This window comes from Bos grunniens, chromosome 28 (genome assembly GCF_055505025.1).
Source record: "Bos grunniens cultivar Pamir isolate PY7600 chromosome 28, Bosgru_T2T1.0, whole genome shotgun sequence".
Classification (NCBI taxonomy): Eukaryota; Metazoa; Chordata; class Mammalia; order Artiodactyla; family Bovidae; genus Bos; species Bos grunniens.
Window position 1 is genome coordinate 13117889 of NC_141192.1, and position 13388 is coordinate 13131276.

General features: G+C 48.1%; 1 protein-coding gene across 17 annotated transcripts in view; it reads left to right on the forward strand.

Annotated features, from left to right (window-relative positions):
* The window catches only part of KCNMA1 (potassium calcium-activated channel subfamily M alpha 1), a 779939-nt gene that overhangs the window by 308865 nt on the left and 457686 nt on the right, over positions 1-13388 (forward strand). The window contains exon 1 of one of the 17 annotated variants that reach the window (XM_086381831.1): positions 4290-10460. The exons of the other annotated variants lie outside the window; for them this stretch is intronic. Within the exon in view, the coding sequence (XP_086237957.1) occupies positions 10362-10460 (99 nt within the window). The 5' untranslated portion in view covers positions 4290-10361. Of the gene's footprint in view, positions 1-4289; positions 10461-13388 lie in introns of those variants that run through there. 17 annotated transcript variants of the gene reach the window in all.

A 13388-nucleotide genomic window follows, 5' to 3' on the forward strand; every position in this document is an offset into this window, starting at 1 on the left:
CTGAATGTTTTAGAGTTGTATTCAGGTTTTCCCTGTAACTTTCAGGCTGGAGTCATGTCATATTGTACGTAAGTCAGATGATCTGTCTGCTTAGTCTCAGAGGTTGTGGGGTTGGCAGGTCAGGAGGAGAGAGAAGTGAGACAGAATCCAAATCAGAAAGTGCTTTCCTTCATGCGTCCTGGTCTGGCGAGTGACTGGGAGGATGGCAGGAGTGGGCAGGCCTGCCAAAGCTCTGACATTTGTGTGGTGAGAAGGGTTTGGCCCAGTGACACAGAGTGCCACTGGAAAGCCACCAGAGCACCTCTCTCCTTCTGTTCTTGCAAGTTTATCTGGGATCCAGGCATCAGCTTTAGAGTTCAGAGTCACATTCAGATTCAATTCTTAGGGACTTGTTTCTTTACTTTCTTGCAGAACACCTTCATGAGTTTTTCGGGGATATCACCTCCCTCTTAAAGGTATCTCATATCCAAATAAGTCCCACTATTTCTTGCGTCCCCGTGGTGTTGACACCCACTTTCTCATGGCACTCGCCAGACTGTATTTCTTTTGTGCCAGTTAGAAGCCCCTTCTCCAGAATTCCCATGGGAGCCTCCGCCATTTTGTTTAGGAAAAAAATATGTTGATGAATGTCTCTTGAGAATGAGGGGTGAGACCTCAAGGAGAATGTTCAGCTATCAAAAGATGCCATCAACTTCCTTTTGCAGAGTGTGGATTCTGTTATCTAGAGGATCTTTTTTTAATGGTGAGCACCAGAATTAGTTGTGTATGAGTTTGCCTGTAGATCGAGGCAGGGCTGAATTGTCGTGCATCATAGAGGCTGCATGAGTCAGGTTAAGCCATGCTATGCTACAGTAACAAACACCCCAGCAGTGGCATAACACAAGAAAGGTTTATTTCCTGCTCCTTCCATGTATAATATCAATCATGGGGACAGAAAGGAGGAGAAGGGAAGACTCTTTATTAAAGTCACTCAGTGAACCAAGCTGAGTGAAACTCCAACTTGGCATTTACTTCCAGGATCATCCTGGTTCAAGATAGAGGTGCACCTCTGGCTGGGAAGCTTCCATCCAGAAATGGCATACATCATTTTGCTCATGATTTATTAGTCAGAGCAAACTACTGGCAACACATAACTTCAAAGGAGACTAGAAGATATATTACCAATTGCCCAGGAAAAGGGAAAAAAATGCAATATTTATAAATCTCTCTAAAGATGTCCATAGAGGTGAAGCCCTATCTAGTGGGAGGCTGAGGGTCAAGGGGCTTTTAGAGGGAGAGTGCGAGACTTAGGCTTCTTGGGATGTTTCTACCTTAAGGGCTATATGGGGAAGGGCTGGGGAAGAAATCTTTGGTCGAACCATGGCCTTGAAGAAACTGGGTGAACTCAAAATCTCCCATGAGACCCACTTGTCCTGAGGTGCTCGATTTGAATCCGTTCTCCACCTTACCTGTGAAATCTTCAACAATCTGTGTTGGTCCCCGCTGCCTGTGTCTGGGGGCATGGGTTGGAGGGGAGGTCTCAAACAAGTGCCACATCCAGGGTATAAGTCATTCAGGGCGAAAGCAGAGGCTGTATACATGGCACCGGGTACTGGATAAACCAGAGATGGCCGACATCCGAGCTGACGTCACTGTTATTTTCCTCCTAGATCATAAATTCCTCAAGGTCAAGGACCGTTTCTTATTTATATGCGCATCCTCTGCAGAACATAGAACTACTCTGGGCACAGTAGGTGCTCCACTGCTTGAGGCTTGTTAGTGGGTGAATGAGTGAGTGAGTGAATATGCCCATCCCTCTCTACCCTGAGCTCTGAAGCCATGCTGTAGGCTTGCAGCCAGAGGATGATGTTGGGTGGACCAGAAAAGCTCTTCACTCAGCGAGCAGCTCTCCTCACTCACACCCAGCCTTGACTTCTAAGTCTGTTAAAGCAGTATAGGCTCCCACTGCTGTTCAAGTAGGATACAGAAAGTTTCCTCGACTGTTCTTGCTTATGCCAATGGATATTCGACTCTGGAGAGTGACTCCACTGATATGCTGGGAGGCACATGGCAGTGTGGGGCCCTGGAACAGGACATGGTTGGAGGATGCGAGGCAGTGGAATATCTGGGAGTTGAGGGTAATGGACAAGAGGCTGTCCTTGGAATTCCTTCCTTCACTTACCTCCTCATTCATTTATTACTCCTTTACTCACTTATTTATGACTTCATTCATTCCTGCTGTCATCTGCGATGATAAGGTGGGATAATGCATATGGAACTTCTGATACAATGCCTGGCATGTGATGAATGCAAGTAAATGTGTTTGTTCACTCAATCATCAGCAGTATTTTCAGAGTGTTTTGTTCCAAGCATTCCACCAGACCCTGGGAATAGAGTGACGAACAGATAAAGAGGTCTCTGCTCTCAGGGAGCTTGCATTCATGTGGATGAACAGAGTTATTATTACTTGGAAGTATGTGCTATTCTAGGAAATCACAAAAATCACAGAAATCACAGAAATTGACAATTGCTCCTGAAGTAGATTAAAAATTAGTGGGAGACAAACCATAGACATGTGAAATATAAAACATAATGAGGCAGCCTGTGTGTGGCCCCAAGGGCTGGGTGGGTGGGGCTGTCAGACCCCCAGGTGAGGGGCGCTCATAGTAGGCTGCAAGCTTTGGAAGGGTGGGGAGGCAGGGCAGGCTCTGCTGAGGGTGGGATGGGGGTGAGGGGTAGAGGAGAATGGATTCTGACGGCAGATCGTTCTCCCCTTCCTGCCTTTGTGACTGTGGGCAAGTTAATTAGCTTCTCTGAGTTCCTTCTCTGTAAAACTTCATAAGGTTGGTGTGAATTCATATTTTGTGAAGCTCTTGGAGCACTAGCAAATACAGGAGATCACTCTATATAAGTGTGTTATATCAGTACATGAGTAAAAGTGGGGTGGTGGTGTTGGGGTGTCCACATTGAAAGGTATGGCCAGCTACACGGAGAAGAGTCCTGAGGAGCACTGAAAGATGACGGGTAGGCTAGAGCCCACTTAGATATCCTTCCTCAAGGAGACATTTAGTTTCCTTCTTTCATGCCTGTCCTTCTCCCTCCTCTGTCTTTTTTTTGCAATCTCCAGCCTCTGGGCAGTATCTGATTCACCTCCTCATTCCCAGTACCTAGAACAGTGCTGGAAAGATGGATGGTATGCCAGGATTGTTCAGTGAACCAATGAACAGCCTTTCATCCATGTCACTGGACTCTGTGTCTATTTATTCAGGATTCAACCTCTGTCTTCCAGGTCCCCAGACTCTCAGCTCAAGTAGTCAGGCAGCCTAGAAATCCTTGTATTCCTCCAGCTTCCCCACCTACTGAATGTTGTGCTACCACCCATCTTTGGCTGCTGGTCTTTCTCTGAGCCTCCCCCAGGGCACAGAGGGGACGGCGGGGGTGGGGGTGGGGTGGGGGTCTGCTCTCAGCAGGATACCCCTCGATTCATGGCAGGTGATGGGTGGGAGCAGGGGCTGGACTCGTTGGTGAGGAGGGGCATCCATCTCATCAGCTATTGCTTCTCTATCCTGGGATGGCTCATTTTCCTGCTTGTCCTCCCGAGGCCAGAAGCAGCAATGATAACCATGACAATCATCATCACCATGACAGCAAACTAGCACTTAAGGCAGAGTGTTCCTCCATTACCAGGCCCTACGTCAACTACGTTACCTGCACTGAAGCAGATGTTCCTGTGCCCACCCATATCCCCACACCCAATCCCTGGGGTCTCTTGAGGGTGAATCCTGAGGGCAGACCCCATCCGCACAGGCGCCTCCCTGCATCTCTTGCCCTAGGGTGCTCTGTCTCCATGAGAGGCAGGCCAGAAGCGCCAGCAGTGCCCCTCTAGCAATGATGGGTGGGTTAGTGGAATAGATAACCCAGCTCTCAGCTCCAGTGGGACACCCCCTTTGAAGAGCCCCTGGAGGGACAGAGCCCTGGTCGCCCACTGTGCGAATAATTGCTCATCAGTTCACCCAGCACTGGTCTCCTCCCTTGCATGTCTCACTTACACTGTTGTTTCCCTGGATTGTCTTCCAGATAAATTACTTGTACCAGGTGTTGGACTTCAGGGCTGCTTTTAGGAGGGATTCAGCTAAAGACTCCTATTATTATCCCCATTTTATATGTGCAGTAAAAGAAGTGACTTGCCAAGGTGACACAGCTGGTAAGTGGTACAGCCAGGACTGAACCCGGCCCAGGTCCAGAGTCTCTGCCTGTCACGACTGTGCAGTCCCTACTCGCCCTCTGACTGTGACGTATAAGTCGGGTGCTGTTTGCTACAAGACTTGGGACCCCCGAAGCAGACACAAATTGCCCCCACATCCCTAGCTCGGGCTCCTTGAGAACAGTCCAGATGGTAATCCTCCACCTGGTCCAGACAGAAGCCCGGCTCCCTCTTTGCTGCGTCAAGGAGCTGCCAGCCCCTTCCCCTTAGTATTTGCTGGCAAGACACAGTAAAAGCATTCCTGGATTAAAGGCACAGTGAAGTGACACTTGAATTCTCTGGGGAACAATTCTGCTATGATGGATAAACATGTTAATTACTCAGAATTTAACCTCCAGCTGCTGCCTTTGCAGAGCATTCTCCTCTCAGCCTGAGCCTGAGGCCTGGTGGGGTGGACTCTCTGGGAGCTCTCTGGACCGCTGAGGTTCCCCACCCCTGAACACAGCCCATAGCCAGCAGATAGTAAGTGGAGACACCCAAAGTATGGACTCTGGTGCTAGATGGCTTGGGTTCGAATCCCAGCTCTACTATTCATAACCTGTGGACCCTTGAGCAAGTACTTCAGTCCTGCCGTGCCTCACTTTTTCTATCTGTAAAATGGGGTCATTGTGAAGATTAACTAGAGTAGCATCAATAAAGGACTTAAGGACTTTGATGTATTTGTGCTGTGAAAGGAAGTGTTTGCTATGCAGATGGCTGCTTCAGGGCCCAGCTTTCCCCTTCAGGATTTGCTGGGTTCTTTTTTCTTTTATGTTCTCACCGCCTCAATCCAAGCTTAGTGAACTTGAAATTCATGTTTCTCTGAGCCAAGTTACACCCCTCCCAAAGGAGAGTGGAGTGAGGTACCTTTGCAGTCTTCTAGGAGGTAAGCGTGTGTGTGTGTGTGTGTGTGTGTGTGTGTTAGTCGTTCAATCATGTCCAATTCTTTGGGACCCTTTGGACTGTCACCCACCAGGCTCCTCTGTCCATGGATTCTTCCAGAAAGAATACTGGAGTGGGTTGCCATTCCCTTCTCCAGGAGATTTTCCCAACCCAGGGATCGAACCCAGGTCTCCCGCATTGCAGGCTGATTCTTTACCACTGAGCCACCAGGGGATGTGTGTAGAGACCTCCCATTTTTCTACTTGAATATTGAGCATTTAAAGAATGCCTACAAAGTGCCAGGCCCTACAGTAGCCATTGAGCTGCATCCTCCAGGCAGACATGGCTCATGACTGCATACAGCTTTCCTCCAGGAAGGTGGAAGCACAGTGAGCCGTCTGCTGCAGCCTGGAGTGGTGGGTGCTATGATAGAGGCCAGAGGGTCCCCTCTGGTGGTGTTCCTGCAGCACCATGTGATGAGGGCAGCACATGGCAGCATAAGCTTTGGAATCCAATCGTGAATTCTGGTGCCCACTAAGCGTCTTTGCTGTGTGACCTCAAGTGATACATCCAACCTCTCTACCCCTCAAGTTCCAGTTCAAAAATGGGGCTGAGCTGATAGACTTGTGAAAGTTCAGACAAAATCCTAAGCCCAGTCACCCAGAAAGCACTTAGTAAGTGACAGCCAGTATGATGACGCTGATATTGCTAAGGATAACCTCTCTAAGTGGGAGCGTCCTTGCCTAAAAATAGCACCTCCCTCACTCAGCTTATGATAAATGAGAAGATGGGTACAAAACGCTTAGCACCTTCTGGGTGCAAAACACTGCCCAGTGACATTTACTCTGGGCTTTTTTTCATCAGTGCCCCTCCTCTCTCAGCTCCTGCCTCACTAGGGGGCCTGGAGGAGCCCCACCTTCCAGTTGGAGCCCCAGCTGGGCTCCAGGTTCCACCAGGAGCCAGGCAAAGAGACGCCAGCCTTCAGGTTGCCTTACACAGAATCATAAACTTCTGGGTTCCCCAGGCTGGAAATGGCTTGCCGCTGATGGGATCATTAAGAGTGCCAGCCAGACCTGATCTCTGCATTTGGAGGTTTATTAATATCACCTCGAATTTATCTTCCTTGATGGGGAAATTTTGTCAGCATCTGATAAAAGCAAAATGCACAGTGGCCTTGTGCCAACCAGAGCCCTTTCTCTGTCATCAGCTGTTAGCAGAAAGCTAGTGCAGCAGCCTGCGACGGGGCTGATGAAAATGTAGGTGGGGAGGAGAAATGAATTTTGTATCTTCAATGCGGAACTTGGACTTCAAAGCTCCTCTAGGTCCCTCCCCCAAACTGGGCTGTGAAAATCAATTTCACAGCTGTGTCTCTCTCTGAGCGTGTATGCCTCACCCTCCAATGCCCATCTGAATGCAGCACTCTGGATGAAACCATACTTGTCCCCTCTGAGCATATTCATGTACCCTTGTTCATCCTCCAGTCTAGAATGCCACCATAAAAGAATTATCAATGAGTGGAGCTCGTTGCAGATGAAAGGAGGAAAAACATCTTGGAGGAGTGTCACAGGGCTTCAGCAAGAAGGATGCCAGGTTGAACTGCTGAGAAAGTGGGGCCCATAGCTTGGGTTAGCTGAGTCAGATGGGCTATAGCTAAGCCAGAGGACTCTAGGGCAGAGGATCAGGTCATGAGTCCAAGAGAGTCTTGAGTTGTCCTGCTGATGACCTGGCAGTGGGAAGCCTGAGGGTGGTAGGGAGTGTTTGGAGAGGCTGATCTGATGTATGGTGCTGAATGGAGGAGCAAAATGCTTTGGAATCTTTCTAGCTCAAAGGCATCCTCAGTCCATTATAAAGTGTCAAATGCCCTCATTTTACTAATGAGGGCATGAAGCCCAGGAGGCCAAGCCATGTGCCCAGGATCACACAGTAAGTCCCTGGTGGCAGGGCTAGAACTGGAATGGATATCTGGCTCCCCTGTCGAACAGTCTTTCCATCAGACTGTATTCCCACCTCTCTTCCATATTCGAGTAACTTTAATGGAGCCCTTTCTATCTGTTAAGCAGGGGATGTTCTTCGTTGACTTTCACACCAACCTTGGGAGAAAGATGTTCTTGTGCCTTCTTTTGACACTTGGTATCACGGGGCTGGAAGAGTTTAAATGATTTGCCTAAAGCCACAAGCTAGTAAGTGGTAGACTTCAAGGCTCCAACCTAGCCAGCTGGCTCCAGAGCGTTTTTTATAATCCTCAGTCTCAACCAATGTTTCTCAAAGTGGGGTGCCTGGAGGAGCAGTATCAACCTGGGAACTTATTAGAGGTGCAGATTACTGAATCAGAAACTCTAGGAGTGGGTCTGGCCATCTGTGTTTGAATACATTTGAGTTGGTCTGAACTACTTAAGCCATAAATCTTCCCAGTTTTAGAGCAAGTCTTCCTTGCCATGCTCTGTAAACCAGATTGCTGACTTCTCACACCTGAGGAAATTTACAAGGTCACTGCTACTTCTCAGCAGCCCAGCTTCCAGTGTCCTCTTTTAACAGTGGAATTATTCCAAAATGCTGGGATTGGCATAGGTTTTCCACCACCCAGAGGGGTTAACAGTGCCTCTGGGCTCGAAGACAGTGAAATTATCATTGCTGAACCTTCTGTTGGCCAGAGGGGATTCTGAGAGTCCCGTCTGCTTCCTTGTGAACTTGGACAATTTGGTCTAGTCAAGTGGAAAATTAACAAACCAGAAAGGAAGGGGACACAATTCGGGACCAAATGTTCATTGCTGCCAGACTTCTAAGCATCGCTCTTTTGAAGCCATTAGGAATCCCACACTGGAGATGTTTTCTTCTCGAGTCAACAGATATTTATCTTGCACCCACCAAATGCCAGGCATTTTGCTTAGGACTGGGAATAGAAAGATGAAAGGAGGTGGTCCCTGCTCACAGGAACCCACAGTCTAGCGTGATTATCTAGTGGTGCCATTCTCCACTGGGGAAAGTACAATGGCTTTTAGTTGTTCGTTTGATGATGTCTAGTTAATAGAGTGTCATAAAAATAAATTCCCCCAATTACCCCACTGGTGATTGGTGACACTGCGTACTAATGAAGGCAGCATTTTTTTGGTGGTGTGGGATAAAAGCACTGCAGATCAGTGAAGGAGAGTCTGATGAAGACTTCATTATTTAATGAACCGTGTCCTTGTGAACAGCTGTGGTATAAACCAGCTAGGACAATTATTGTAAGTTGGATTATGTCTCCAGTAAATTGATTCTACTTTATTTGATTAAGTTGGTTCTCCAAAGACAGATTCTTCCAAGTTGGGTCAGTGGGGTTTGGGGGGGAATCACCATTCAAACTTAGCTTCTAACTTTTAATCTTTGAGATGCTTTTGCTCTCAGATCTTAAGAGGAGACATGTGATGGCCACTCTGTTGTTATCAGCAAGAGAACCAGGAATAATTATGTGTTTTCAATAGCCATTAGCATGCTCCGTAAAAGACTCACATTGTCTTCTCTCAATGAGCTTGCCCATAGGGCCAGCAGGAGACTGTGACCACTCCTTTGTGAGCCCCCAGAGTAGCCAGGCTCCAGCTCACCAGGCAGTTAGCTTCCTTTACACACAAATATAGGCATGCAGATAGACATGATGAAAAGAAAGGGGATTGATGTGAAATTCTTACCCTAACCCCTTTCTGCCACTTTCAGAGTATTAGGCACTATTCTTGCCTGGAGAATCCCGAGGACGGGAGCCTGGTGGGCTGCCGTCTATGGGGTTGCACAGAGTCGGACACGACTGACGTGACTTAGCAGCAGCAGCAGCAATGCATCATAGTCCATGATGCATTAGTATGCTTGTGAAACGTAGTTAATGGGTCATCACCAACATCACTAAAAAATGAAAAAGAATGAAATAAAATATTATTTTATCTCAGTAAGTATTGCTTCATGAAACTGGATTTTGGTTTGTGTGTATGGGCATGTGGGTGTGTCTGATGTGATGGGTTCTGAGCCATGTTGGAATCGCTGCAGCCAGACTCTCTGTAACAGCCAACTTCTGGATGAAATTCATTTCCTATGACAAAAGGAGTCTAGAAAGGCTAGATAACCGCTCATCCCAGATGTAGTCTCTGAGGTAGTGAAACCACTGGATGAATGTTGGATTTCTTAGTGGTTTTGGACTTAAGACAGGATACACCCAGTATGCTTACTTTTGCTGAATGTGATGCATTCTGATCCATTCCATTCCCATGGTGTTTATAAAATGTTTGTCAGAACTCATTAGGTTGATCAATTTCATGACCCACCAATGGGTGACAATTAAAAAAAAGAACCCCACCAGATTAGGTTACATTCAGATTCTCTTTCCACCTCAAATGCTGTAAAACCAGTATAAATCAGCACTGTATTTCGGTGTAAAATTCAGTGTGCAGCAGGCTCTCGGTTAAAGTTGTTTTAACCTCCCTACTGGCTTTGTGTGGAGTGTTTCCTACCTTTACGGAAGCCTTTTCTTCCATAATTATCTCGTTCTAGCTAGGGCCTTTTCTTTTTCTGCCTGGTCCGGTTGGTTGCCAGGCCTCCCTTGTGTGGATGCTGCTGGTTAGTGGTTCCTGGTTGCTGGATCCTACAGGGCCCCGGGGCTATTTCTGGCTGCTGGTGAGCAGAGTCAGGGTCTGGAAGATTCTGGGGCTGTTGCCCACCCACTGGCAGGTGAAGCCAGATCCTGGGGTTAGTACCAGACTATTGGTAGGTAGAGCTGGTTCCTGGAGTCTGGGTGCAGGGCTCAAAGATCCAAAAGTTCCTTTAAGATTGTTCAGGGGGATGGGTTCCTGATACAGTTGGCTCTGGGGTTTTGAGAGGTCAGGAAGGTTTCACTGGCTTGCTAGTGGGTAGGGTCAGAGCCCAGCAGGTCCCAGGTTAGAGTGTGTCCTGCGTTGTGGGGGTGTAGTTTCCTTGCTTCTGGAGTCTGCCGGCTACTGGGTGAGGCTGGTCTAGAGATTTGCGCAAGCTTCCTGGTGGGCGGGGCCACGCCTGTCCCCTGCTGAGTGCAGCTGGGTCCCGGCCCTCAGGTGGGCTGGCGTGTGTCTAGGGACAGTGTGAGCTCTTTAGTCTTCAGGCAGCCTGTTGATGGCTGGGGCTGGTGTCCTCACCAAGTTAGTTGTTTGGCCTTACATGCCGTAGCACGTGTGCCTTCAGGCTGGTGGGCGGGGCCAGGTAACTGCTGCTGCTAATGAGCTGCAGCCAGCAGGGGCGTCTGTGGTAGAAGCTCCCAAATATGGGGTCCCCCCCCCCGCCCCCGCCCAGCACTGACGCCCTCAGGGTGAGATGCAGCCGCCCCGTCCTGCCTCTCCAGGAGCCTCCCCAAGGCCAGCAGGTAGGTCTAGCCCAGGCTCCTATCAGATAACTGCTTTTGCCCTGGGGTCCGGGGGCTGTGAGAGTTTGTGTGCGCCCTTTAAGAGTAAAGTGTTCCTAGACCCTGTCGTAAACCTTAGAGTTGATGTATTGATGGGAGCAGCTGGAAGTTCAGGATGTTGTCGTGATTCTTTTTTTTTCTTCTTAATCCCCCCTTTTGTATATGTGATATTAAGCAGATGATGAAGCGTTCCTCTTGAAAGATTTAACAAGCAAGGAGAAAGACCCACATTTCTGGGTGGGGAAGTCTTTGCCCTTCTATTTTGAAGAGTGGATCATGGCTGTTTTCAAGTCTGTCTCTTGGTAACTGCACCTGACTTTAGGATTCCCCCCCAAAAAGTTTTTATTCTTCTTCTTCTTATTATTATTTTTTGCCAACTTGTGCCTTTCCTTCTGGAATTGTAAGTGAACACAATAATAGTACCTATTTACACTGTGAAGCGGATATTGTTACAGAAAATAGACCAGAGACTCTCTCACTTGTTAAGTTTAATAATGCCTTGTGAATGTATTATCTACGGAGAAACCCCTCTAGTTTTTACCTGCTGATGCTGTCTGCCTGCTGGAGAATAAATTTTGAATAGTTCTTTTTTTTTCACCAAAAAAAAAAAAAAAAAATAAGAGTCAAGTCTTTATTTGCCCCGATCCTGTGGGGGCTCCTGAAGTTAAGCCCTGCTGGCCTTCAAAGTGGAATGCTCTGGGGGCTCCTCCCCCAGGTGCAGGACCACCCACCCACTGCCCCCCGCCATGGGTAGGGAGTTGGGGAGCCCAATGTGGGGCTCAGAGCTCTCACTCCTGTGGGAGAACTTCTCCAGTTTGTGGGTCGCCCATCCAGAGGGCACAGGATTTGATTATATTGTGTATCTGTTCCTCCTACACGTCTCCTTGTGGCCTTCTTTATTGGCTTTCATTGTAGAAGATCTTTTCTGGTAGGTTCCGGTCTTTTCATCGAAGGTTTGTTGTACAGATAGTTGTAATTTTTGTGTGCCCGTGAGAGGACATCAATTCGGGGTCTTCTTTCTACTCCAGCATCTTGGCTGCTTTCCCTAAGGTTGTTGATTGACTGAAAACCATCTGTTTTTAATCAATTATTGATTCCTTTGCTCATTCATTCCATTTATTATTTACCAGCTACTGTGCTAGGCTATGGTAATGTGAGGTGTGTAAAGTAAGTTAAAACACGGCTCCTGCCTTCAAGGAGTTTAAAGTTATAGGGACACTGAGTAGGTTTGATGGGGTTATAAGGGTCCCAGCAGCTGCTTGCCCTGCATCCCCCTTGGGAGGAAGGACCCTTGAACTTCATCTCCAGCACATTTTCCTTGATGGTACTGAGTGAACTATTTGGCCCTGAAGTCTTAGTCCAATAGCAGAGTTTAACATGCTGCTGTTAATAAAAAATAAATTCACAATGAACACATATTAGTAAACGAAGGCTGGCTGAGGTGGTCCTTTCCCTCTCAGTCTCTTGGGAGCCCTAGATACTTCATTTCCTAAGTAGACCACTGATCCTGTGAGCTGACTTGCAGGGACTAACAAAATAAGATGGCTCAGTGTGTGTGCAAGCTTAGTCGATCAACCATGTCCGACTCTTTTCGACTCCATGAACAGTAGCCTGCCAGGCTCCTCTGTCCATGGAATTTTCCAGGCAAGAATACTGGAGCTGGTTGCCATTTCCTACTCCAGAGGATCTTCCCAAGCCAGGATTGACCCCACATCTATTTCATCTCCTGCATTGTCAGGGAGATTCTTTACCACTGCGCCACTTGGGAAGCCCAAGATGGCTCAGAGTTGGGAACTAATCAGATGTCTTATGTATGGACCAGCTTATGCTAAGGAAGGACTCTTGACTTGAACCATCTGTCAGGTGGTTAGAGGTGAACTGGGTCCAAGAGGATAGGATAGGCGCTGGATGGTCCTTAAGGCCCCGCCCCCATGATGAGAGTCTCATCCTCAGATGTCCCTGTCAGTGCTGATCCTTCCTTTGCTCTGGACTTCTGAGGGCAGTTGACAGGGTGGCCACATGTCAGTTTAGAGTCATGTGCTAAATTTTTTATGATTATTTTACTGCCCTGCAAGATTATATTCTCCTGGAAAGGAGCAGCTGGTTGCCTAGGTTCCATCACTCCATGGCTCTGAGTTGCTCATCCTTCATACATAAAATGGGAGCAAGTCCACCCACCCCCGCCTCTCCTAGGCTCGAGGGGACGGCTAAGTGACCACCCCTGGCTCTCAGGAAGGGCCACTACCCTCTCCCTTCAGCCTCTGCCACTCTGAAGAAAGCCAGCACTGGGCACATGGATTGCACCTCCAACCCAAGAACTCCCTTTTCCCCTCAGTCCGGCTCTGGAAACACCACCGTGTCATCAGACCTCCAGACAATCTTCCTCCACGTTTGTTTTTCCCCTTTACGCTCTTCACATGCTGGCCCCTCTAATTTAGGTCATTCAGCCACAATTACAAATACTCCCCCAAACCCAAGGGGCTGTTGGAGTTCCCGGCTCCCTGCTTCTACTGGGCGCTCCCTCCTGCTTTGCCTTGGGGGCTTCCCTCACACTCCTGCAGTCAGCTCACCTCGGCACTCTCCATACTGAGTAGAATGACCTCTTACGTGTTCTTCTTGCCTGAGTTCCTTCACTTGCATAGTCACAAGAGGGGCCTGACACTAGTGAGCTGTTACACACCTGAATTTGAGGTTTGAACTTAATAATGTCATTGAGATAGGATGCAAATGGCTGGGTGGGTTGACATTCCCACTAAGCTGGCAGACCATGGCTTGAATGAGCCCTAGGGAACCTGTGCACCCTAGAAATGTGAGATAAGCTCACTGAGATGATCTCCTCCAGAGCAGACCATTGTCAGGGAGGCAGCATGGCTTAGAGAACGAATAAGC